Below are 24,897 nucleotides of genomic sequence, written 5' to 3' on the forward strand. Positions count from 1 at the left end.
TCGTAAAAAGTACCTGAATGAGCATTACAGCTTTTCTGGAGTTGGCATCAGCTACCTGTGCAGACTACAGGATCCCACATTTCAGCACAACACATAGCAGAGCCATGACCCATTGACCATTTTAAAGATGCTGAAAAATGTATTATGGTTACTATTTGCTAAACCATCAGAAGTGCCTATAAACTGTTATACGGACATCTTCATTACCTTTTCCTTCAACAGAAGTATGTACTGCATTGAGGAGGGAGTAAATCATTGAAGGTAATATAAAGCAGGGCACACAACACAAACTTTAGAACAGGTGGACTACTTATTGTTTTTATGAAGGACACCCTGACTCCATCCCCTTTTCAACCAGAAATTATTTTTGTAAATAGAAGTCAACTACACACATTTATTATGTGCACTGAATTACCTGAACACAACTTATTGCTTAATATGATGTATTATAGTGACTGCAAGGCCTGGCGTCATTTCAAGAAGCAGGTTTAAGAAATTCTGATTTAAATCTGCAAATCATAATTGATCTATCCCAAGCTCTGGAGTTTTCATTTTCACAACGGCTGTTATGAATTTGTTCAATCAACTCTAATTAGGTCCACTCAGAGTTTAACATGTGTGAAAAGCCATTATCAGTGGAACGCCAATTCGATGAGTCACCATGACAACAGGCAAAATGAAGTACCTAGTTCATTCCACTAGATCTAGAGTTTTTAATGAAGAAATACAAAAAATTGAGAATTTGTTTAAAAGACAGAAACAGCGCTACAGATTCAAAGAAGAGGAAGATGACGAAGGAGAAGTTTGTTGCTTGAGTTAGTGCGTATATGAATTGGGTTATGGCAGGCCGTTATTACATTTATTAAAAGCACTCTCCTCTCTGTTGTTCCATTTTTAGATCACTAAAATAAGATTCTTCCTGATTAAAATCCCTCCTAGAATTAACTGTAATTACATTTTTCCAGTAGAAACTGAATATCAGAAAGTAAAAAAAAAATAAAATAAATTATACTAGTAAGTATTAAGTTTTATATACCTAAAAATATTTACACATTTTAAGTGGCCGTTTTGACATTTATGAGCATGATTGAATATGTATTTATGATATTTGAAATACATAGCTTCATAGTGGTAATAATTCAAATGCTGACCAGAAACATTAGAAGATAATATGGAGATCTGAAATGAACTTCTAGACATCAGAATATTTATTCTAGATGTTAAGAGTGGCAATTTGTTGGAAATTTTCATTTTGACAGGGACACATTTTATTTCCAGATATCAGGAATACATATTCCGTAAAACAAATTCGTATCAAAATCTACAACTCTAAATTGATCTAGCCTAAAGTGTGTGCGACGTGACAAGCTTAAAAAGCCATCATCAGACTGAACTATAATAATATATTTTCTAAATAAAATTTTTGCTGCAGAAACTGAATCTCAGAAAAAAAATGTATACTATTAAAAATAAAGTTTTATATACTTGTCCTTGAGTTTAAGTGGCCGTTCTGGGATTTATCAGCTTGACTGATTATGTATTTATAATATCTAAAATAAATTTCTTCATAGATTCTAGACATCATGTCACGGCTCCTGTCTGTGTGTTTGTTTTTGTGTTTGTCTCCCTTCCACCAACAGGAGGCGCCTGGTTCCAGGTCGCCTCCTCACACACCTGCTGATGGTTACCTCATTAACGGAGTGTTCTTAAGCTGCTGATTGCCACTACCTCGACGCCAGAGTGTTTGCCAGTTTTTGGTACTCTAGCCAAGCTGAGTTTTCACTGAGTAAGACTGAGTTCTTGTCTCCCAGAGTTTTAACTTTGTTTTTTGTCTTTGCCTCTCGGCAGGAAGTCATCCTGCAAACTGGACCTTTTCAGACCTCCTCTCCCAGGAGGGATCAACTGAGTCTAAACTGAGCCTGGGATTCAAACAGGAGGTTTGGATCCAGTCTCCTTTAAGGACGTTGAAATTACTCTCTGAGCAAGGGAATCATCTTCACTACGACCCGTTCAAGTACAGCAGGAAATCTGAGTGGCAATCAGCTTCTCCGTTCCCCTACACTGTCTGAGTTCTAGGTAAACCCTGTTCCGCCCTCCACCGAGTCAGACAAACTCTGGAAAACCAACACACAGCTTGGAGTCAAGGATCCTTCACTTCTCTGGAAACGTGAGTCAACAATCAGATCCTCTCCTTCAAGATCAACGAATTAAATTTCCCACTGAGCCTGAACCAACAGTCTGTCTTCCCCTCGCCTTCCAGTTCTGGCTGAGCAGAGTTCAGGGAAACTCTGAACCGAGCTTAACATCTTCAATAAAATCGGTCAAACTCTTCATCCGTCTCTCTCTGTTTTGTTTCACTGCATGTGGGTCCGAGCCTTAGATAAAATCAGGACACATCAAGAATATTTATTCTACATGTGAAGAGTGTCATCTTGACAAGGGAAAAGAGTATATGTTTTTTCAGATACCAGGAATACCTATTCAGCAATACTAATACATTGTCAGGGTTTGGTTGAGGTTTGAGGATCCAAATATAGAGGCTGAGAGGCAGATGTGAGTTCTTGCAGTTTTTAATGAATCAACACAGGTAACAGAGGCTGGAATCCAAAATCCAACTTAAAATGTAAAACTTAACCAGAAGCAAGTAGACCTCAGGAGAAAAGAGCATGTAGAGTCAGGGAAAGGCAAGGAGAGACGAGGTAAGACGAGGAACCAGCACTGAGGAGCTGCACAAGGAGAGTATTTATGGTAGACTGAACAAAGAGAAGACTAACGAGCAGATTGGGAACAGGTGTGAAGAGAGCAGTCCAGGAAGGAGCTAGGGAAAAGGAGACAAACACAAGACGGCAACAAATAAAAACCTAAGAACTCAAATATATCCAGAAAATACAACAAAATAGGAATTAAACCAATAAAACTGGAAAACATGGAGCAAAGTAAAACATAACAGAACCAAGACAGTGACATATCAAATTGGCTTGCCATAGAAATTGTGAACATGATGATATAACGGGTTTATTCCTTGAATAGTAGTGAATCAATGTATACTATTTAGGGTCAAACATCTGGCAGCAGCGTATTACTATCTGAATCAACAGCTGAATTAACAAATCTATTAATATTTAATCTCAAAATAATCTTAGTAATTCCTCAAGCAACTACTGTAAAAATAAACAGAAAAAATAAAATGATCCGCTTGTGGCTCATATTAAACAAATCAAAAACAAATAAACTGAGTTGTAGAATCATCTCCCTTTAATTATTGGTGAAGAAAGTGCCCATCATTCTCTGATATGATCCTCGTCAAATGACATGCGATATTTGTTTAAAAAAAAAAAAAAAAACAGTGTGCGTATTATATTTTTTCATTGTATGCACAAAACTACGACCAGACTCTCCTGATTAAATCAGAAAATAAAATGGTGAACTGTAATTACATTTTTCCAGTAGAAATTTCAGAAAGTTAAAAAAAAAATGGAGACAGAGGACACTCCGTGTTTACTGAAGAAAACCTGTTCCCGACCAGGTTAGCTCTAGGGAGAATGTTACTATGGTGACTAAAACAGAGGTTGAGTAAACTCTCTTTGTAAAACGGAAAACTCAGATTTTCCCATACTTCAGGTTTAGAAAACTTAGTTTTCAGTAAACCTCCTTCGTTAAATGGACCCCAGGCAGAGAAAGGCACATGCAGAATCTGAGTCAAATATGTGCAGAAAAGGAGTGGAGAGGGACCACAGTACAAATGGCGGAGTTTGTCAGACCCTAACCCCTTCCTGTATTCAGGCCCGCTGCAACAAAGCAAGCAAAACAAGCAATTTTTTGTGGCCCCGAGCGGGCTGGGGGGCCCCAGACAATGGCTAACCCGGTTTTAAACTGCATAAATTGACTAACAGTATGAGTGCGAATCATGAGGGCTAAATGTTACCATATAGGGTAAAACTCCATCAAAGAATAGTGGTGACCTGCTCCTCTTGTGCCGCTCTGGTTATGAGGCTGATGATCTGCACCTGTGTGGTGAACAATCTGGTGGGATCAACATTAAATTCCCCCAAATCTTTGACAATATAGTGATTATTATTTAATTATACCCAGTCACAAATACATGGTAACATCTATCATAATAATTATGCGTGGGACAAGCTGAACATATTCAGCATATGTTTTTTCTCTCCCCATCGCCACCAGGATGTGCTGCAGGACCCCCAGCACCCCCACTTCCCCATGATAGTAAGGAAAGACACATTCCGGATGTTACACTTTTTATTGCTTAATGAGTAAATATGCAAAAATTCTTAATCATTTTTTTTATTAAATTTTTTGTTCTATCTCTGAGCAATAGATGCCCCTTAATTCCTTAATGTAAAATAAAAATCTGGTCACCTTAAGCTGGAGGAGCTCTTTTAAGCCTTATAACATTTCTAGGATAAAATCTGTCCAAACCAAGTCATACACAATCTCAAGCAAAAATACAAAAATAGGGCAGTAAAGTGCAGTCTATTTGTCAGTATTACATTTTATTCATGCTCTTGCTTTTTTACAATCCATGTCAATTTTAGTGAAAAAATGCTTAACCAAAATTTGTTTATCAATAGATGAATCTATACACATTTAAAAGTAAAGTAAATCTTTGAAGTCCTTCCAGGATTCTATTACAGAATCTGCTCTGCACTTGCTTCGTTTTCATTACTGTCTGACCTTTCCTCCTGAATGTCACCGATAGTAAACCGAACATGAGACGGAGACTTGTCCTTGTCCTCCATAGCTGTTCTCTCTGCAAAAGCTACCCAGTCTCTGCAGGCCTTGTGGCTTTGGGCATTGCAATCAGCCAGAAGCATCAGCTGGTGTGCTTGGCTGGCACTACAGTTAGGCAGTGGTACCTTGTAGGTGCTGTGAAACCGACGCAGATCCACTCGAAATGAGCCTTTCTCCAATGTCATACATGGTTCAAAGCGTGCACCCCACTCAATCTCTGTTTCAATGTAAGATGTTTTGGCTTGGCACATCATTCCTGTTGGGAAAAGGTTAAAAAAACACACACATTAAATAGGTGGATCCCTTGTAATTCCCACTGTGGGCCACATGATGTCCCTATTTGTTCACATCTCCACACACAAGGAGAGGAACACCATGATGTCCATCTTTGTTACTAAGAAACGATTACATATTTCCTTTGTGTACCTGTGTGTAGTAAATAATTCTGAAACCGGATAACTGATTTTACCAGGTGCAGTTTCTTTAAGATGATAAACATTGTTATTTAGCTAATGCAAGTAAAACTTTACGCAGATTTTTTTTAGATTTCTGAGATTTTGCAAGATGATTATGGGACTGGTTGACTTAATGTTCAATATTTGAACATTAAATGAAGTCTGCGCATATGGATTTAGGTTAAGCTCATTTAAAAACGAAAAATAAAAAAAACCTTAGGACTTGGAAAACATACAAGCCATATTTCGTTCAGTGGTGGAGTATGGAGTATAGATTTCAACTGACAAAAAACTGCTGATTGTAATTTGTTTGTATTTTGGTCTATCACAAAAAAAGAAGGCAAAAATAATCATGCTGATCAACTGACACCAGCAAACTTTTAGAAGACTCCAACAGATGTCATCAAGTACTCAAGTTATGTTAGAGTTGGTTTAATCTTGCATGTGGAGTTTTGGGTGGATACTGCAGAGGATGATAAAAGAAAAACAAATATCTTCAGAACTTTAATGGGGGAAATTGCCATCTGGTTTTCATCACAAAGCAGTCCAATGTTTGTTGTTGGTGCAAAACCACCCTTAACACAACGCAGAATCTTTGAATACGGATCAAATATTTTGCTGTTACAGCAATACTGATAACAAGAACATCTTGGAAGGAAGCATTTGATAAACATATGTAAAGATAACAGCAAATATTTCTCCCTTTTTCTAAATTTGAGCTACTTTGTGCCTCTTGCATTTTATCTCAGTCATGCATATGTGAAAAGTAAAAAGAACATTTTATTTGTTAAATAATGTTTGAGAACAACAAATAAATAAAGGATTGACTGTGACATGGTCGATAGATCAGGAGAGATTGCCTGATTAGCGATTGACCTGGCTAACTAAGAGAAATATTAAATAGATTAATTAGACACAGAGTAATATATTTCAAGTGGAATTTTTGTTCTATCAAGTTACAGGTAAGTAACCTATGGTTGTGTTATGATAAAACATTTCTGTACATATATTCTTTTTCATTGGACTTATGTAATTTTCCTTTTTTTGTTTCTGAGTTTTGTCATTGTAAACCATCTGAATTGAACGAAAGAATCTCCTATAATAAGTTTAATAAAAAATACAGTCACATTGGAAAATGTACGTCCAGGTTTGGGGTTTGATTCTACTTTTTATTGTTGTTGTCCTTTATTTTCCATTTTTATTAGTTTAATCTTTTGACAGTAACTTGGGTTAATTTATTCCTTGTCTCTAGTGGTTCTTTGTTAGTTTTAGATTTATTTTCTTGTCTTCTGTGCTTAACCTCCCTTGAACACTGCAGCCATTTTTCTCTCCTTGGTCTCTCTTCTGCTCTTTCCTCCCACATCTGCAAGCTGTTAGCCACAGGTATTTTCCCATTTCCCTGAATTCTTGTGTTCCCTGGTCTTTCTCTTGTAAATTTGTTTATTTCATTAATTAAACATCAAAAGACTACTTATATGTATAACATTCTTTAGAGAAATCAGAGACTACGTGTGAAGAAAAAAATAATCTAAAGCAGAACTAGACCCTAAAACATGCCAATGATCCAAAACAAACCAGTAAAATCACCAGCTTTATCCCAAACAGGCACCTAAATAGTAAACCTAAGTATTTGGTGTAATTCCAGCCTTTATGAGTAATCTCATGAATTCTGCACTAAGAGCAGCCCCTAAAAAAGGAGTATTCGTCACTATTTTATGTAGAACAGTGATTGCACAGCTTCTACAGAAAGTAGCTACTTTATCTGTGCTGTGCTCACCCAGTAAACAATATTTCCACTTTTTCTAATCAGTGATCGGTGATCTAAGGCAAAGCACGATCATTTCTTCTCAAAGTTAAGATAAAATGAGTCTTTTAGAAACTAATCTACCAAGTGATAGCAGCTTTCAGCAAGTGTCTACATTGCAAAAAGGTCAGAGAATCTAAAAGAAAAAACAATTATTTAGAAAAGACCTTCATATGGCTGAATGTATCCTTTCTTTATAATACCAGAATTAGTAAATTCTAGTAAATGTTTTTGTCACTCTACCAACCTAAGTTTAGCCTGTCTACCCTTAGACTTTTCATTGCCTTCTTTTTTTCAGAAATGTTTGCTCATCCTTAGCTGAGCTCTTTGAATTCAGCTTGGTCTTCTATTTCATAGCTGTTTTCTTGATCAAGGCAAGTCTCCTCATAAGGTCTTTTCAAATAAATAAATTTTGTTACCTCAAAAAGTCGCTTGATTAAGCCAGTGGAAGTCCTTCATCCTGAGTCAATCGCTATACCTCAGAATTTCAGATTCAAGTGTTAGACTTTTCTCTTCTTACCAGTACTCCACTAATTAATGCTTAGAACTGATTTTTGGAGTTTTTCTTATGCTCTCTTTATCATTTGCAGCAACATGTTTGAAGATTTTTTGGACCAGTTTTATTGGCTTCTTCAGAAACTCCTGTTCTTCCTACCAGATTGAACCCTCCTCAAGAGCCTCACGATTTTCTGCTCTTGTAATAATCTCAGCAATGTTTAAGGCACCTTGTATTGACGGATATATTTTCTCGGTTTCATTGTGTCAAAGATTTCTGCTCTGATCTAAACAATGTGAGAACCGTTGATCACGAAGTTCAGGACCCAGTCAGCCAGGGTTGGACTCAGTCCAATTGAGAAAAGAATCCGCATCAAGGGCCATGGGATGAGGACTTATTTTAGGTCTCCGAATTGTTTTTGTTGCTCAGTTGCAAGACAGCAACGTGTTTAACCCCTTCACCACTGCCACACCTCAATGGGTTCATGCCATTGGGGCGTGATGGCATTGACTCGTTTTCTCCATATGAGCTTTGAACTTCTTTTCCATCTCTTCTTCTTTGCCATTACCTGACCTCCATCTCTGCCAGTAGACCATTCCTATATCTCTGACTTTGACTTTACCTACTTTCTTAGCTTCAGACTCAAGCTTCTTAAACTCCAGTCCTAGTTCATTCTCCACCATGTTGCATGGCCCTATATTGACGAAGATGATTGCTTGGTGAAAATACTTTTTGTTAAGATTCTTTCTTGTTTAAGCTGTTTCATGGTTTTTCAAAAAAATACTTTATGTGCCCAAGTCTTTTACTTGTGTTGACAGTTTTCTTTAGATTCCTAATCCTTTTTCCTTTGTCTTTTCTGCTGTGTGTTGGTTATTAAATGTCTGTTTCTCTTATTGTCTCCTGCCCAAAACCTTTGTAACCTCTTTACAAGATTCAATAATTTGAGAAAACAGGAAATCTGTTTTATCAGTGGCATCTTTAGGGTAATTAAAGAAATTCTCTGTATATCTAAGACTTAATTAAAAAAAAGGAAACATTTTTAATACTTCCTCCGTTCCTTAGGTGAATAAAAGGTCTATGCTATGATTTTATTCTAATGGTCTGGTTTCAATAATAAAGTGATGTCTGGTTTTCGTAGCATCCTGTGGGATTTCCTGTCTTGACATCATTTCCTAGGTCTCCTTCTGGATCCTATTCCAGTGCATTTTTCTGTAAAGGGCTTCTTTAAGACTGTATGGCACGTACGTTCTCCTCATCTATGCAAATCTGACTGCTTTACCGCAAATAAGTGCTTTCTCATTTGTTGAAAAAATAAGAAGCATGAGCTACCAGCCCCTGTTAAAGGTCTCTTTGTTCAGTTTCTGCAGAATTGCAACAATCCAGTCAAAACCCTCCGGCTAAAAAAGAAAATTTAAAGGGAAGAAGGTAGTGCCTTTCCCTGGCCAGAAACGGTTCTCGGATCAAAGGAGTGGCTGAATTGCATAATGTCTGCTGTAATGTTTTAGGGTTGGGTTCTGAGACAAACCACTGAAAAGAGATTGTATTAGAAAAAATATGCATCTGCTCTTTGCAAAGCTTATGTAATTTGGTTACTAAGAACAGAAAATCCCCTTTCATTTTAACCTTGACAATCGCTATGTCTTACTAATATATTGCATCCTTCGAAACTTTTTACATTTTATTATATTATACAAAGTGCCTACTCTAATGGCCTGTGACAAAGAAGGGAATAAAAGTGAAATTAGAAATGATTAACGGTTTGCAAAATTTCTAACAAATTAAAGCCATTAAAGTATCACATGATGCACTTGGCTCTGGAATGCTGGTACCCCTAAATCACTATATATTTTTTTGTTTTCCTCAAGATAAACATGGAGCTTATAAGAAAATGATAAAATTATTATCCATTAAATGTTTAACAATTTTTTTTATCAGTTTTTCAGAACAATAGACATCACAGTAAGTTCAGTCTGTCATAATATTACAGACTGTTAATATTATAATATTAACAGAAATATACTATTTTGCTTAATGCTTAAGGTATGATCACCCCTAACACGATTTTGTGGCCATAGCGAAAAATTTAAGCTTGCTTTATGCTTGATACATCTGTTAGGTCCACATAGTTTTTGGTTTCCATGCCCCTGCGCCGCAGCGTCCATGCAGACAGATTTATGCACAGTACACCAAGGAAAGTTTCTAACTACGTAAACAGATCCACGCCGAAAAATGTGCACATGCAACAACAGCTCCAACCGGCGAAGGTGAAAATGTAAATATCTGGAACTCACTTCCTCCCGACCTCCGCAGTATTGACTCTCTCCCCTTATTCAAAGCCAGACTCAAATCCCATCTGTTCCAGCTCGCTCATCTGTGAATACACTGCTCTTTTCCTTATCCATGATTGTTTTTTATGTTCCTGTATCTGTATTTTGTATTTTCATCTCTCTTTTTATTTATCTTTTGTATTATTTGTAAAGTGACCTTGAGTGTCAAGAAAGGCGCTGCTAAATAAAATGTATTATTATTATTATTATTAAAGATATCCTGTGATTTAGCTTATAAATACCACCACTATTGACAGATTGAGGAAAAATCCTGGAAAGAAATGACTGCTGCTCTTGGACACCACAAAGAGGGTATGAAAAAATTGCAAGCGGTTGTTTTTTCTACTTTCTGTATTGTAGTGTTTCAAGCTTGGTGCTTGTACTCTACACACCCCCCTGAGTTAAATGGGGGAAAAGCCATACAGAGATTTGTATCCATTTTAATTTAGCCTCAGAAGGACTGTTGGTTGTCCTCCCTTTGTTCCAGTGCAGGCACCGGCCACCCGGCCAGCCACCGCTAACAGGCCTCTACATTCACAGTTGTCCTCCTCTGATCTCCCACTGTGGTTCCCTAGCTCTGGAGAGCGGCACTGCCAGCTGCCTTGCCCCGGTTCTGGTGCTCTTTCTGGTGGTGTTCTTTGTCTGATTTCCATGTTACTTCAGTCTGAGCTTCAGAACACCATCACACCTTAAGCTTCATGGAAAGAAGATAACGTATAAAATAAGCTATGGAACATTTTCTCTGAAGACAGGACTTGAAAGAAGCTTATGCTTGCAAGCTGGTATGACGTCTGTCGCTGATAACTGTTGCATTACATCTCCTCCACTGTAGCCTAACAAACAAACTAACCATCTTTACCGAGAGGATAGAGCCAGCTAAATCATTCTTGACAAATCTACTGAAGTAAGTTTACTGAACTTATAAAATAAATGAAAAAAATCTCTGAAAACAGATCTTAAAGAAGCTTACGGTAGCCTGCTTGTATGACTTTTGTGAAGAACAGAATCTGATAACTGTCTCAGCACAGCTCACCCAGGGTTGAATAACAAACACACTACCTGCCCTACCTGCCATGGGGACAGACTAACTGGTGGAGTTACCTTACCATTATAGCAGAAAGCATAAGACCTCTCCGTGTATTTGGAAGCCCCTTTCCCTCATAAACTGTCTGCATCTGGTAAAATCAGCCTTTCCTGCTTATTGCAACGTCTTATATTTTTTTGGTTTGTTTCTCTTGCCTCTTCTTGGAAAAGATTATGGATGATGTTCCATTGCAATAGAAAGTGGAAGGTAGAATGATGTATGGTTGTTTTTTTCCTTGCTTTAAACTCCTCTGCCACAGAGAACACCCTTTTCAGATATATTGGATAAAATGCATAAGGTTTAGAAGTTTGTCCTCTTTCAGTTACTATAATAAAAAATGGTGATGCAACTTGGCTTCTCCCATTGGATACATCCAGCCGCATATTTATACACAAGTAATTTTAAGCTATAAGAAAGCATTCGTTCTGGATGTAAAGTTAGACTTTTGTAGAATATTTATTAATTATAGCGATACTTGGTTATTGAAAATGAAAAGAAGAAATTGTTAAGTACTTTGCCTTTAAGATTCAATTAATTTAACTACAGCTGAAGTAACTACATATCTTACTACTGTGTTATACCTTTATAAAGTTAGTTGCTACTAACCTGTGGCCTCAACAATTCCTTCCAAGATAACAATTATCTCAAACTGTTGCCGTCTAAGTTGCTCAGGGCCCAGGTTCCACAGAGGACTGTTGACATCAATGTTGTGCTTTATGACTTGAGGTTCAACGAGGAAAAGTCTGTCCGATCCAGTTTCATAACCAAGATCAATCTCTGTCTGTTCAAGAGGCAGGAATTCTCCCTCGGCTGTCTGGCGGGACTTGATTAACTTTGCTCTAACCTTTGCATCCACCATGTGACTTTCTCTCAGGTCTCCGATACGAAACATCAGGCATAGCTGGTCATCCCGGTTTGCAATGACACATGTACGACTGAAAAGAAGTGTCTCAGCTCGCTTTTTAGGGCGGGATATTTTCACAAACATACAGCCCACCATGAGGGCATCTATCATGGAGCCTACAATGCACTGCAACATGACAAGCAGGACGCCCTCTTGGCAGGAAGCGGAAACAGTCCTTGAACCATAACCAATGGTACGCTGTGTTTCCACAGAGAAGAGGAGAGCGGAAATGAAACCGTCTATACCCACGTAACAAGCATATTGTTCCCCATATTTGTTCTGATTAGTACCAAGAGGTCGCCCTTGTACTAAGTCACCTCTAATGGATGCGTTAATGTAATAGAGCCCAGCAAATAAGAACCAAGTCGTTATATAGCACATCATGAAAACAAATAGAAACCAGCGGTACTGGAGGTCCACAAAAGAAGTAAAAATATCAGACAGAAAACGACCCCTTTCATCAATATGGCCCAGGTTGACTCTGCACTTCCCATCCTTGGACACATAGCGATGTTGCTCTCTGGTTTCACGGGGAATTCTGGGTGTTTGTTGGTTCTCACTCTCCAGGAGTTTACTGCGAGCCTTGGCAAGCCTCTCTATTTCTCTTCCAGGGCTAGAAATGCTGCTGTGTGCTGGTGAGATAGGGCTGCTGAGAAGAGGAGTGCTGTTAAGGAAATGGAGCGGGCTGGATGAGCCCATGTTTGGGACACTGAGAGCATGTCGACGGAACCTTGAGACATTGTTGGTTTCAATCAATGAACAGCGACGCCAATTACTCTGCTCTTTATCTGCGTTGTCTGAAGGGCAGGGAGGAAGCAAGCAAATGCTTGGATGAGGAATATCTGTAGTGCTTTTAGAACCTCTCTTGGTCGGTGAAAAATCAGGAAAAGTCCCTGGCATGGAGTTGTTGACTCTTCTGTCTGTCTCCGCCTAAGGAAAGAAATCCAGACGTAACCATTTCCAGCTGAGATCATAGCTAATGCACAAAAGTCACTGAGTGCATTGCAGTTCAACCCACTGCAGAGACTAAGCTTTTTATTTTTAAACACAAATGCAATAATGACAAAGCACCACTATTTCTTTCAATTTAAAATATAAAGATAACCTGGTTACCATTTTTTTGGTACTTGGATTTTTTTGGCCCAAGTAAAGGAATTTTCTCCCACCAGATGTTTCACACATGAACACTTGAAGTTTCAAAGATTCAAAAACATCTAACATCCAAACACAAAGGTTTAATATAATAGAAATTAAGAAAAAAGTTTAAATCAAAATTTCAAGCAATTTTAGCTTTATTCCAGTTTCTATGTTTAAAAATGTATTTCACAAATAATGACATTTCTAACTTTTTCATCTTTTCTTTGTAAGTATACTTTTCTGGTAAAAAAAAAAAAAAAAAATCTTTAGATTTCAAGCACATCTTGGAACAATGCATCTGTAATCCCAAATAACTTTAACTGATTCTTTTTTGTGTGCATGTACATTTTGATTGAGCATTGAATTGGGACAAATATTCCTGTATTCAAATATAAAATTGTGCTTGAAAGTTTACGAGTCCGAATCTGACTCGTTTCCGGTGAGGGTTGGACTCCGCCAAGGTTGCCCTTTGTCACCGATTCTGTTCATAACTATTATGGACAGAATTTCTAGGCGCAGCCAAGGTGTTGAGTGGATCTCTCTTGGTGGCCTTAGGATTGCATCTCTGTTATTCACAGATGATGTGGTTCTGTTGGCTTCATCAGGGTGTGATCTACAGCTCTCACTGGAGGGGTTCGCAGCCGAGTGTGAAGCGGTCAGGATGAGAATCAGTGCCTCCAAATCCGAGACCATGGTCTTGAGCCGGAAAAGGGTAGAGTGCCTTCTCCGGGTCGGGGAGGATGTACTACCCCTTGTGGAGGAGTTTAAGTATCTTGGGGTCTTGTTCATGAATGAGGGGAAGATGGAGCGGGTGATCGATAGGCGGATTGGTGCAGCGTCTGCTGTGAAGCGTGCACTGTACCGGTCTGTTGTGGTGAAGAGAGAGCTGAGCCAAAAAGCAAAGCTCTCGATTTACCGGTTGATCTACATTCCTACCCTCATCTATGGTCATGAGCTTTGAGTCATGACCGAAAGAATGAGATCCCGGATACAAGTGGCTGAAAAGAGTTTTCTCCGTAGTGTCTCCGGGCTCTCCCTAAGTGATAGGGTGAGGTGCTCGGTCATCCGGGGGGGGGACTCAAAGTAGAGCCACTGCTCCTCCACATCGAGAGGAGCCAGTTGAGGTGGCTCGGGCATCTGGTTAGGATGCCTCCTGGACGTCTCCCTGGTGAGAGGTTCCAGGCACGTCGCACCAGGAGGAGGCCCAGGGGGAGACCCAGGACACACCGGAGGGCCTATGTTTCTCAGCTGGCATGGGCGCGCTTGGGATTCCCCCAGGGGAGCTGGCCAAAGTGGCTGGGGAGAGGGACGTCTGGGCCTACCTACTGAAGCTGCGACTCCCGCGACCCGACCCAGGATAAGCGGAAGAAGATGGATGGATGGATGGATGGATGGATGGATGGATGGATGGATGGATGGATGGATGGATGGATGGATGGATGGATGGATGGATGGATGGATGGATGGATGGATGGATGAAAGTTTACATACAGTTTAATAAATTTAAAATATAAAAAAAAATGGAAATGATGACCTTTATATTGAATATATATATATATTTTTTTCATATATATATATATATATACATATATATATATATATATATATATATATATATATATATATATATATATATATATATATATATATATATATATATATATATATATATATATATATATATATATACAGGGTTATGATAGTGTACATCTTTATAATCTTTATAATTTTCTATGTGTATCAAATATGTAGAACATGCCAAGGCTATACATATGTATAAGATATCATTAGTCCTAAGCTTAAAATAATGATTTAACCAAATCAAGTTTCAATGTAAGAACTAAGCTATAGATATACTATTATTGTTCTACAGCGGAAAAAACAATGATTATTTGGGTCATATTAGAATAAATAGAAGTTCTCTCTGTAATCTGTAAAATATTTTTTCAGAAAAGATACAGCTTACCCTTATCAAGAAGCTCTCCCAGGAGATTTTCTCCCCGGCTGGTGTTGAGTGGCTCTCTGTTGTCTCAGCAGATCTGGAGCACTGCGTGACCTCCACATTGCTGTCCTCTCTTTCACCACAATACATCACAGAATTGTGAGGAGACCCAACACTAGCTTATATGATCATGATGTCATAACCACCAAAGTATATAGTTTGTTCAAAGCCCCAAAGAACATGCAAAAGAACTATCACACATTATTAGATCTCAGCAAAGCTCCCATCAAGAACAAAAAGCTAACCTCAATGCTTTTGCTCTCTATACCTTTAGTGACAATGAGCAGTTGGAAGAAAGGCTTTGCAGTTATATCTTCTCGAGCTAGAGTTAAGCCCCTGCTTCCTGCCGCCTCAGCAGTACTCCCTCTGTATCCCTCAGAGTAGATCATCTATCCTATGATTATATAACATTTGTACAGAACAGGTCCGTGTGCATTAACACATTTTGACTTGTGGATCCTTAATTTAACAACATGGTAGAGCATAGAAAATGGATGTTATGGAAGAGAAAATGTTAGAAATACCTAAGGAAAAGATTTACCTCAGCACATTAGTGATAACTAAGCTCAAAGCCATATGTTCCTAACCTAAAGAAGGAGACCACACTGATTACAAGAATTGGGGAAACTGAATATTTGGCTGTAGATTGAGGATATACAAAAAAATCTTGCTGTTTTCTGAAATTTGTTGCAGACAGTTGGTTTAAACTGGATAAATTGTTAATAAAACCATTTGTAGTGGCACAAAATATAAAGTGGCTGCTAAAAAGGAGTTACCGAAACAATTATAATATTTAAATAAGATTTTAAACGATACATGGACAGGTGGTTCTAAAAATGATAGAGGAAGTTTTAAAACCAATTCCTGGCTAAAAACAAGAGTTTTTTTTTTTCATCATAATTTTGCTGACAGTTCTGGAAATGTGTAGAATTAAATATTAGGGTTTGCTAGATCTCAATTGGGAGCTTTCTAGCCTTTTTCTTAGGTCTCCATCTGTTGGACCTTTACAGGACAACCACCTGCCAAGCGGATTATTTAGAAATCTTTCTAGAAAGAGGAAATTCAACATGGCTTTTGCTGACAGTGTTTCAGTTGCTTAGTGATTCAAAAAGCGGTGTGACTGTTCAGCTTGTTCTGATGTCTATTTTGGTGTTACAATTTTTATGTTTTATTGCAAAAAAAAAAGTTTCCTCCCAAATAAGAAAACACTCTCAAAAAGGGAAAACATATTAATATATTTTAAGTCACTGCCTTGACTAGTGTTAGGTTCACTTACTTAGTGGCATGATGGTCAGCTGCAAAACATATTTCTGTGCTGCCACAGCTACTACAGGATCAGAAAAGGAAGAGCAAAGCAACAGATGCTCAGGACGCGCTTGGACACTCGAGTGAAGAGATGGGCGGAGCTAACCACTGATCACACCCTGGTGGTGAGCTAGATACGCTGGAAGAAGAGGAAGCTGGACAGACTTGGTAGGCTCAAGTGTGTAGGGAGGGTCTACTGGGAACGTCTGGTTGACTCCTCATTCAGGGCTTGTCAAACTCCCACCTCTGGGAGAGCTTCTACCATATTCTGGGGAGGCTGGAGACATGGAGTCAGAGTTAGTCATGTTCTCTGCCTCCATTGTTAATAAGCAGTGCTTTGCTAACACTGTTCTGGAGTAGGGAGCTGTTGAACTTGAAAAAGGATATTGTTGGATGGTGGAATGAATACTTTAAAGATCTTCTCAATCTGGGTGACAAGCTTTCCATGGTGGAAGAAGAGACGGAGTGCTTGGGGATGGATTTGTTCAACAACCAGGCTGAGGTCGCAGAGGTGGTCCAAAAAACAATTGCAGCAAGGCTTTAGGGGTTGATGATATCTGCCCTGAGTACCTTAAAGCTCTGGATTGTTGTCGGGCTGCCGTAGCTAAAACACCTCTTCAACATAGTATGGAGGTCTGGGACAGTGCCCCTGAATTGACAGACGTGGGTGGTGGTTCCCCTGCATAAGAAGGGGGACTGGAAGGTGTTTTCCAATTATAGAGGGATCACACTTCTCAGCCTCCCATGGAAGGCCTATGCCAGGTACCTAGATAGGAGAGTCCAGCTGATTGTTGATCACTGGCTTCAGGAAGAGCAGTTCAGTTTTCACCCTGTCCATGGAACAGTGGACCAGCACTATACTCTTTGCAGGGTTTCCGAGGGCCCTTGGGAGTTTGCCCAATCGGTCAGCATGTGTTTTGTGGACCTGGAGAAGTCTATTAACCGTGTCTTTAGTGGTGCATTGTGGGGGCTCCAGGAGTATGGAGTCGGGTGCCTTTTACTAGGTGCAATTCAGTCTCTGTACATGCAGAGCAGGAGTTTAGTCCATATTGCTGAGATTAAGTCGGACTTCCTGGTGCATGTTGGATTCTGACCTGGCTTTTCTCTGTCACTGCTCTGTTCTTTACCTTTATGGACAGGATTTCTAGGTGCAGCTAAGGGCCAGAGGGGTTCTGGTTTGTTGACCAGCAGATCTCTTCCCTGTCTTTTGCTGATGATGTGGTTCTGCTGGCTCTCACATAGTTCTCCGCCGTACACAGGTGGCTTGCCCCCTTCGGGTTGGAAAAGAGTTTATGCCTCAAGTGGAGGAGTTGAAGTATCTTGAGGTCCTGTTCATGAGTGAAGGGAGAATGGAGCAGGAGGTCAATAGACTGATTGGTGCAGCTTTTGCTATAATGCAGACGCTTGTCTGTTGTAGTGAAGAGAGAGCTCAGCAAAAATGCAAATCTCTCAATTTAATGGTCAGTTTACGTCTCCACCTTCACCTATTTTCTTGAAATCTGTATCATGACCAGAAGAACGAGATCCTGGATACAGGGGCTGAATTGGGCTTTCTCCAGAGGGTTGCTGGGAACTCCATTAGCTTGTTTATTCAGGAGAGGCTCGTAGTAGAGACGCTTCTCCTCCACTTCGAAAAGGAGTCTGCTGAGGTGGCTCGGACATCTTTTTCAGATGCTTCCTGAGCCCTCCCTCAGGAGGTATTCCAGACACATCCCCCTGGAAGGACGCAGGGCACGCTGCAGGCTTCGCCAAGCAGAGCTGGAGGGAGTTGTCTGCGGAGAGGGAAGTCTTGGATCTGCTGAGACTGCTGTCCCCTCGACCTGATCCTGGATAAAGTATAAGACGGAGAGACCAGACCCAGAGATGAGATGAGATGGGGTTTTTGAGAATATGAAATGATTTTAGTTTATTAAATCTTATATTATGAATGGAAGTTGATGGGAATTGATTCCACATGTTTTTAGAGTCAACTGTTTGACAAGTATTGGAGTTCAAGTCACTTTTTATTTGTCGTTCTAACCCACAGCCTATATATGACAGTCCGAAAGTTATTTCATTACATAACATATTTACCACTCCCACCGGGGTGAGCATTGCATGTATGTGTATTTACTAAAACAGTAAACTGCATAACTCTTAACGATAACATTTTTTGCTGGGTTATGGAAGCTTCTATAAAGATAATGATTCCTTTATTAGCTGCTTCACATTGAGCAGGACAAGGCAGCTTCTTTGTGAGTGCAGTTTCACAAAAGCAGAATTTAGAAATTCAGGATACGAGACAAAGCAAAGCTTGACATATGGCCCTGCAGTGGCCACTCCCTCCCCCTACCAAGTACTTACCGGTACTCCATTTACACATGCCCGTGGCGGGTTGGCCATGTTAAGTCCCATCTGAGACCTATTAAGTTCGAGTGACTTCTAAAGCCCTCCACAGTGAGCGATGATCTGTTGCTCATAGTCGGGGTAGAGGACAGGACGTATAAAAGTAAGTCCTGCATATGAATTGCACAAATTCAAAGTACAGAATCACCTCAACACCAGATTTAATTTTGGATCGGCTATATAAATAGTTTTGTTAAAGGTGCAATTGCTTTGAAAAGTCATTGTATTATTTCTTACAAATATAATCATCACTGAAAACTCAAATGTGGGCCTGATGAAATATTTTCTCTGTGATCTGTTAAAGGTAGGTAGGTAGATAGACAAACAAACAGGCAGGCAGGCAAATAGACAGACAGCCAGACAGACTTTATTGCAGAATCATAGTCCAATAAATAATAAAAATAAAAATAAAACAGGTCAAGTAAAAAGTACAGTACAATTATCAATTAGATTGGAGCTTTAAGGAGACAGGAATACCAGTGTCTCCACAGCTTAGACTCATATGGATTACACCACGTGTGGTGTTAGTAAGTGACAATATAATAGCCAGATGCTTTTATCCTACAGATAAAACTATACATTAACTTTCGTTAGCATGTAAGGTATTGACTGTTGCTGTGACAAACATCTCACTCACACTAGTCCATCTTGACCATTTCAAAAGTACCCACAAAGCATCATTATTAAAGTAGCCATGGTATTATCAAGGCAAGGCAAGTTTATTTATTTAACTGTTATGGAAAGCTCTGTGTTTACACCTTGAAGCTTTCTCTTTCCAGTTATTTTACTGAGAAGACATCGTTCAGGACAAATTCTTTAAATAACAATTCATAATGTCTATGTAATGGTTATAATAGAGAAATAAAATGTGAGCAAAATCATATTTTTGTACAATCATTTAGCAAAATTCATTTATCTTTTATGCTTTTAGCATATGTGATCTGGAGATCTGTGATCGATTATTTTGGTCTTGTAACTCCAAAGACACTGAATGATGCAGTAAAAAACATGCATCCGTTAAAAACATTTAAAAAGCATTTTGTTTAATGTTACGTTTCTAGCATGGTTGTATCCACCACTTGGAGTGTGATGCCTTTTCAGATTTTATGTTTTAGGCGTTTATTTGTTGATCTTGTCTCGATTGGTCGAGCCTGGGTTGAAACAGGGGAAGCGCGGTACTTCTGCTCGTCCATTACGGCATTGAAAACGACAGAAGTAACACCGTGTCCATGTCGGTTTTTTCATTATTCCCTTTTACAGGGGTGTAACATTTCTGGAGGCACCGCTGGGATTGAGTGAGGCGAGGTTTGACTTCTGCTAGGACCAGACATCTCCAGCTCTCATTCAGTCCCCACTTTAACCTACCCAGGTTGGCGACATCTAGTGGACGACTGTGTGGTAGTCTGAGTTTCTACAGCCAAGGGTATTGGCAATCTGAGGTGAACCAACGGCACCAGGAGGGCTACAACCAAGGTTTAGTGAAAAATTACTGCTACAACCGAAAACTAAGTCAGTACTGCAGAGAAGATGGAGCCAAATGAGGTAGAAACCTTACAGCTGGAAATAATGGGACTTTTGTGTACACTGCCTGCCGAAAGCTTAAAAGAACTGTGTGATTTCCTCACCATTGCTGGATCAAAATTTGAGCAGGTGAAAGGAAAGAACAGAGCATCCCTCATCTTGATAATTAGTAATCATCTACAGAGAGAAGAGTTAGAGACATTGGAGGATTTGGGAATGGCAGAGCTTCTCTGTTTTAAAGACAAAATAATTGAGCTTTACGCTGAGGCTACAGATATGCAAGGGAAAAAAGCTGAAGCAGCACAACGTGAAGAACAACTTGAATCTAATGAGACACTGGGCAATAGTTCAATAGAAACCAGACCTTCTCATTATCGTTTACCACCCCAACTGAAAAGTACTCATGAGGAGAATGAAAGTAAAGTTCAGCCCACCTCACCGACCCCTAGAATGGCAGCTTCAGCTTTAGGTCAGACCCCTCCACTATGGCACAAAGAATTCAAAATAGCTGGACAAATTGGAGAACCAGGACAGAAAGATCGCCTCACATTTTCCAGCTTAGCACGACAAATTGAACAAGGCCTTCTCAAAGGCTTTCTAGAAACTGAGATTGTTGATGCTGTCATAAGGGCCATTGTCCCAGGGATGCAGTTACGTAGCTATTTAGAGGGGAAAAATGACCTTACGCTGCCCACCCTGAGAAGAATACTGCGCTGTCATTATCAGGAGAAAAGCGCGACAGAATTATATAAACAGCTGCCATCAGAAGTACAGGGCATTAAAGAGACTCCCCAGAGCTTTCTTATCCGTACTTTAGACCTAAGAAAAAAGATTCTGTTTGCCTCTCAAGAGTCAGAGTCAGGCTTACGATATGATCCAGTACTGGTGCAGAACATGTTCCTTCATACAGTTATGACCGGTTTGCTAAATGAAAGCATAAAACGTGATCTCCAGCCATCACTGGAACAAACTGGAGTTTCTGATGAACTTCTGTTTGAGAAACTACATATTGCATGTGCCTATGAAAGTGAGAGGCAGGACAAGAAAAAAATGAATGCACCACAGCGGTCTGCAACAGTTCACTCTGCGCAGTCAGACCATATTGAGAAGAAAGAGAGAGTAAGCCAGCCGAGCCACAGTAAAAGTCAAACAGATATTCTTTCAGAACTGCAGGAGATGAAAGCGAATATGATTCTTCTTAAAGACCTGAAAGCTGAAGTGTCTTCTATTAAAGAATCTATGCAGCAACCCCCTTACTTAGAGAGGCAGCATCCAAACCCAGTATCTGTCATGATCCTGGCACTGGTGGCTGGCCTGATTGCTCATTCCACTCACCTGTGTAACTCTGTCTGTTTTTCTCATTACTGCTTATCTGATCCACCTGTTTTCAGCTCCTATATATGCTGTGTGTTTTCCAGCTACCAGTGCCAGAATATTCAAGCTGTTTTGTGTGAGTAACTATAGCCTTCTGTTTGTTTTTTTTTATTATCTAAATTGTGACCTGTTTCTGTCCTGTGGATCCTGAGTTTTGCTTTGCCCTAGTCTGCTCTTTAATCTGCTCTGTTCTGGACTGATTCCTGGATTCACCTGGCTCACCAAACTTGGACTGTTTTTCTGACATTGGCTCGGATTCCCCTTCTGTACCTCATCGGCTTTCTGATCCTCTGGTCTGTGAACTTGGTTCTGGTTCGACTTCGGCTTTGGACATTCCCTTCAGGACTCTGTTGCCCCTCGGCCTCGGCTGGCTTCAGCTCCACTCAGAAATAGGATCCGGTTTATCCGCCCCAGCTGACGAGCAACCATACTGAGAGTTAAATAAAGTCTAGTTTTGAACTATCCAGATCTGTCTGTTTTTGAATATTGGGTCCAAGGTTTTGAACTCATTACAGTATCAGGACCTGACTGCACACCACCTCAGTCAGCATCAGCCTACCACAACCCATCACTGACACATGAGGCTACAGTACAGCATTGTTACCCTCAATCCCCTTCTGTGCAATACAGCTTCTTGCAACCCCATTCACATCACAACTATTCACCAGCCCTTCTAGGACAACATGATTATCCACCACCCAGCCAGAGGTATGGAAACCAACGTCCTCTCTCCACTGCTCCACCACGGCCAAGGAGGAGATCCTATGCCTGCCAGCAGGAAAACCTGGTAAACTGTATTCACTGCTTCAGATGTGGCAGCAGTGAACACTTCTCAGCCGGTTGCAGAATGAGGAGATCAGGCCAGTTCGGAGGCAGTGCTTTAAACGAGCAAGGGTTACCCCAGCGGGACAGGGAGTGACCACTTCATTACCAGCGCCACAACTCTGTGCATACTGTGGTGTCGGCGGGATGAAGGTGAGACTGAAACAATGTTCATCATGTAAAAGGGTGTTATGTTGTTCTGAGAGATGTCAGCATGAACACTGGACTGTTCATAGGAAGCAGTTCTCATCAACTTCATGTAATACAGTGCGAGCCACACCACGAAAGAAAAAGCAAGTTAAATTTGCCCCGCTAGTTGGAAAAAAATATCTGATTGACTGTCATATTCAAGGTCAGCCAAGTAGAGCTTTGTGGGACTCTGGCTCACAAGTCACTGTAGTAAGTGAACAATGGAAAGCAGAACATCTACCACATGAGACTTTGAGAGACATTTCTGAAATCATTGAAAATAATGACACTCTAAACCTCATTGCAGCTAATGGGGAAGACATGCCATATTTAGGATGGATAGAGGTCACATTTAAACTAGCGGCAGATGGAGTACCAACAACAGAAGTTGTTGTTCCTACCTTAGTAATTAGAGGTAACAGTCTTGCTCGGCCTATTATTGGTTCAAATGTTATTGGACTTATAGTGGATACTGAGCTAAAACAAAATAAAGACACCAGTAAACAGCATTTAATCAAGGCTGTTCAAGCATCTTTTTCTGATTTTGAAATGGATGATGCTGAAGTGCTTGTGGCTAGAGTTGTCGCTGAACAGCAATCCATTGAGTATAACGTCAAAACAACCAGAGGACAAGTGCATATCCCAAAACACACATCAGTGAAAGTAGAGTGCCGAATCATGACATCCCCTTTGCAGGAGGACACAACTCTGATCTTCGAACCTAGTGTTAATCCACAGTGGTCAGAAGGCCTAGAGTTCACTGACACCCTCGTGAAATTACAGAAAGGTGCAAAACCATTCATAATTGTGGATGTGCAAAACCCAACAGACCACGACATAGAACTCTCTGGGAAGACTGTTATTGGGACAGCGCAGCCAGTCCAAGCAGTTTACCCAGCATCAATCTTTGAGCAGCCCAGCCCTAAATTCCCAGTGACAGTAAATAATGTGGAGGTGAAGGAACAACAAACCTCAGGTAGTGACTGGGATACCCCAGTGGATTTAGACCATCTCAGTCCCCCTGAAAGAGATTTAGTTAAAAAAGGTTAAGGGAGGAGTCGACTCCTTTTCCAATATGTTCCGACGAAGATATTGGCTGCATTGAGAATCTGCGACTGTCCATCTCTTTAAAAGACACAGAACCTGTAGCTAAAACTTACCTCTCTGTACCAAAACCATTATATCAGGAGATGAAGAGCTATTTACATGATCGCATTACACAAGGTTGGGTGCGAAAATCTACTTCCCCCTATGCCTCCCCAGTGGTGTGGGTTCAAAAAAAAGATGGGAGCTTATGCCTTTGTATAGATTACCGTGAGTTAAACCGTAACACTGTACCAGACCGCCAGCCCATCCCCAGGGTACAAGACATTATGGATGGCCTGGGAGGCAATTCATGGTTTTCTCTGTTGGATCAAGGTAAAGCTTACCATCAGGGGTTTATGGCAGAACACAGTCAGCCCCTCACTGCTTTTATAACGCCCTGGGGTTTATACGAATGGATTCGTATACCATTTGGTTTAATGAACGCACCAGCTGCTTTCCAGCGGTGCAGGGAGGAATGTTTGGAGGGGATCAGAGATGAAATTTGCATTCCATATCTTGATGATACCCTTATGTTCAGCAAATCTTTTGAACGGCATGTTGAACATGTCAGAACTGTGCTTAGACGATTGAGAATGCATGGCATAAAGTTGAAGCCAGCTAAAAGTCAGCTTTTCTGACGCGAGGTCCGTTACCTCGGGCGTGTCATTTCATCAGAGGGAAGTAAAATTAACCCTGCTGATACTATTGCGATTAAGGCCTTGAAAGGCAAGCAACCAACCACAGTGGGAGAATTAAGAGCCGTTATGGGTCTCCTGAGTTATTATCACCAGTACATCCGGGACTTTTCTCGGATCGCTGCACCTCTTTATGACCTAATGAGCACTCCGGCAGATCCGAAGCAAAGCGATAAATATCCTACACGAAAGAGAAGGAATAACAGAAAACAAACAGGGACCCCCTCCAACCTTCCCATTGTGTGGACAGAAAAACACCAGCGGCTGCTTGAGGAACTTTTAGACCACCTGGTGGAACCACCAATCCTGGCCTTTCCTGATTTTAGCAAGCCCTTTGTTCTACACACAGATGCTTCGAATCTGGGCCTGGGGGCAGTTTTATATCAAGAGCAAGAAGGAAAAATGCGTGTAATAGCATATGCCTCCCGAACCCTCACTAAAACTGAAAAGAACTACCATTTCCATGCTGGAAAGTTGGAATTCCTTGCCTTAAAATGGGCTGTCTGTGAAAAATTCAGAGACTATTTGATTGGCTCATCGTGCACTGTATATACAGATA

At 40.2% G+C, this 24,897-nt stretch overlaps 1 protein-coding gene across 1 annotated transcript; it reads right to left on the bottom strand.

Moving 5' to 3' along the window:
• Positions 1 to 2,840: 2,840 nt before the first annotated feature.
• On the bottom strand, positions 2,841 to 15,226 carry LOC119775529 (G protein-activated inward rectifier potassium channel 3-like). The gene is made up of 3 exons (XM_038273536.1): positions 14,926 to 15,226; positions 11,525 to 12,752; positions 2,841 to 5,008 (listed from the first exon to the last, which is right to left on the bottom strand). Exons 1-3 carry the CDS (start codon positions 15,049 to 15,051, stop codon positions 4,650 to 4,652), a joined length of 1,713 nt encoding a protein of 570 aa, XP_038129464.1. The 5' UTR covers positions 15,052 to 15,226; the 3' UTR covers positions 2,841 to 4,649.
• Positions 15,227 to 24,897: the final 9,671 nt, after the last annotated feature.

The sequence above is a fragment of the Cyprinodon tularosa genome, unplaced genomic scaffold (genome assembly GCF_016077235.1).
Source record: "Cyprinodon tularosa strain WSP-4 unplaced genomic scaffold, ASM1607723v1 ctg876, whole genome shotgun sequence".
Classification (NCBI taxonomy): Eukaryota; Metazoa; Chordata; class Actinopteri; order Cyprinodontiformes; family Cyprinodontidae; genus Cyprinodon; species Cyprinodon tularosa.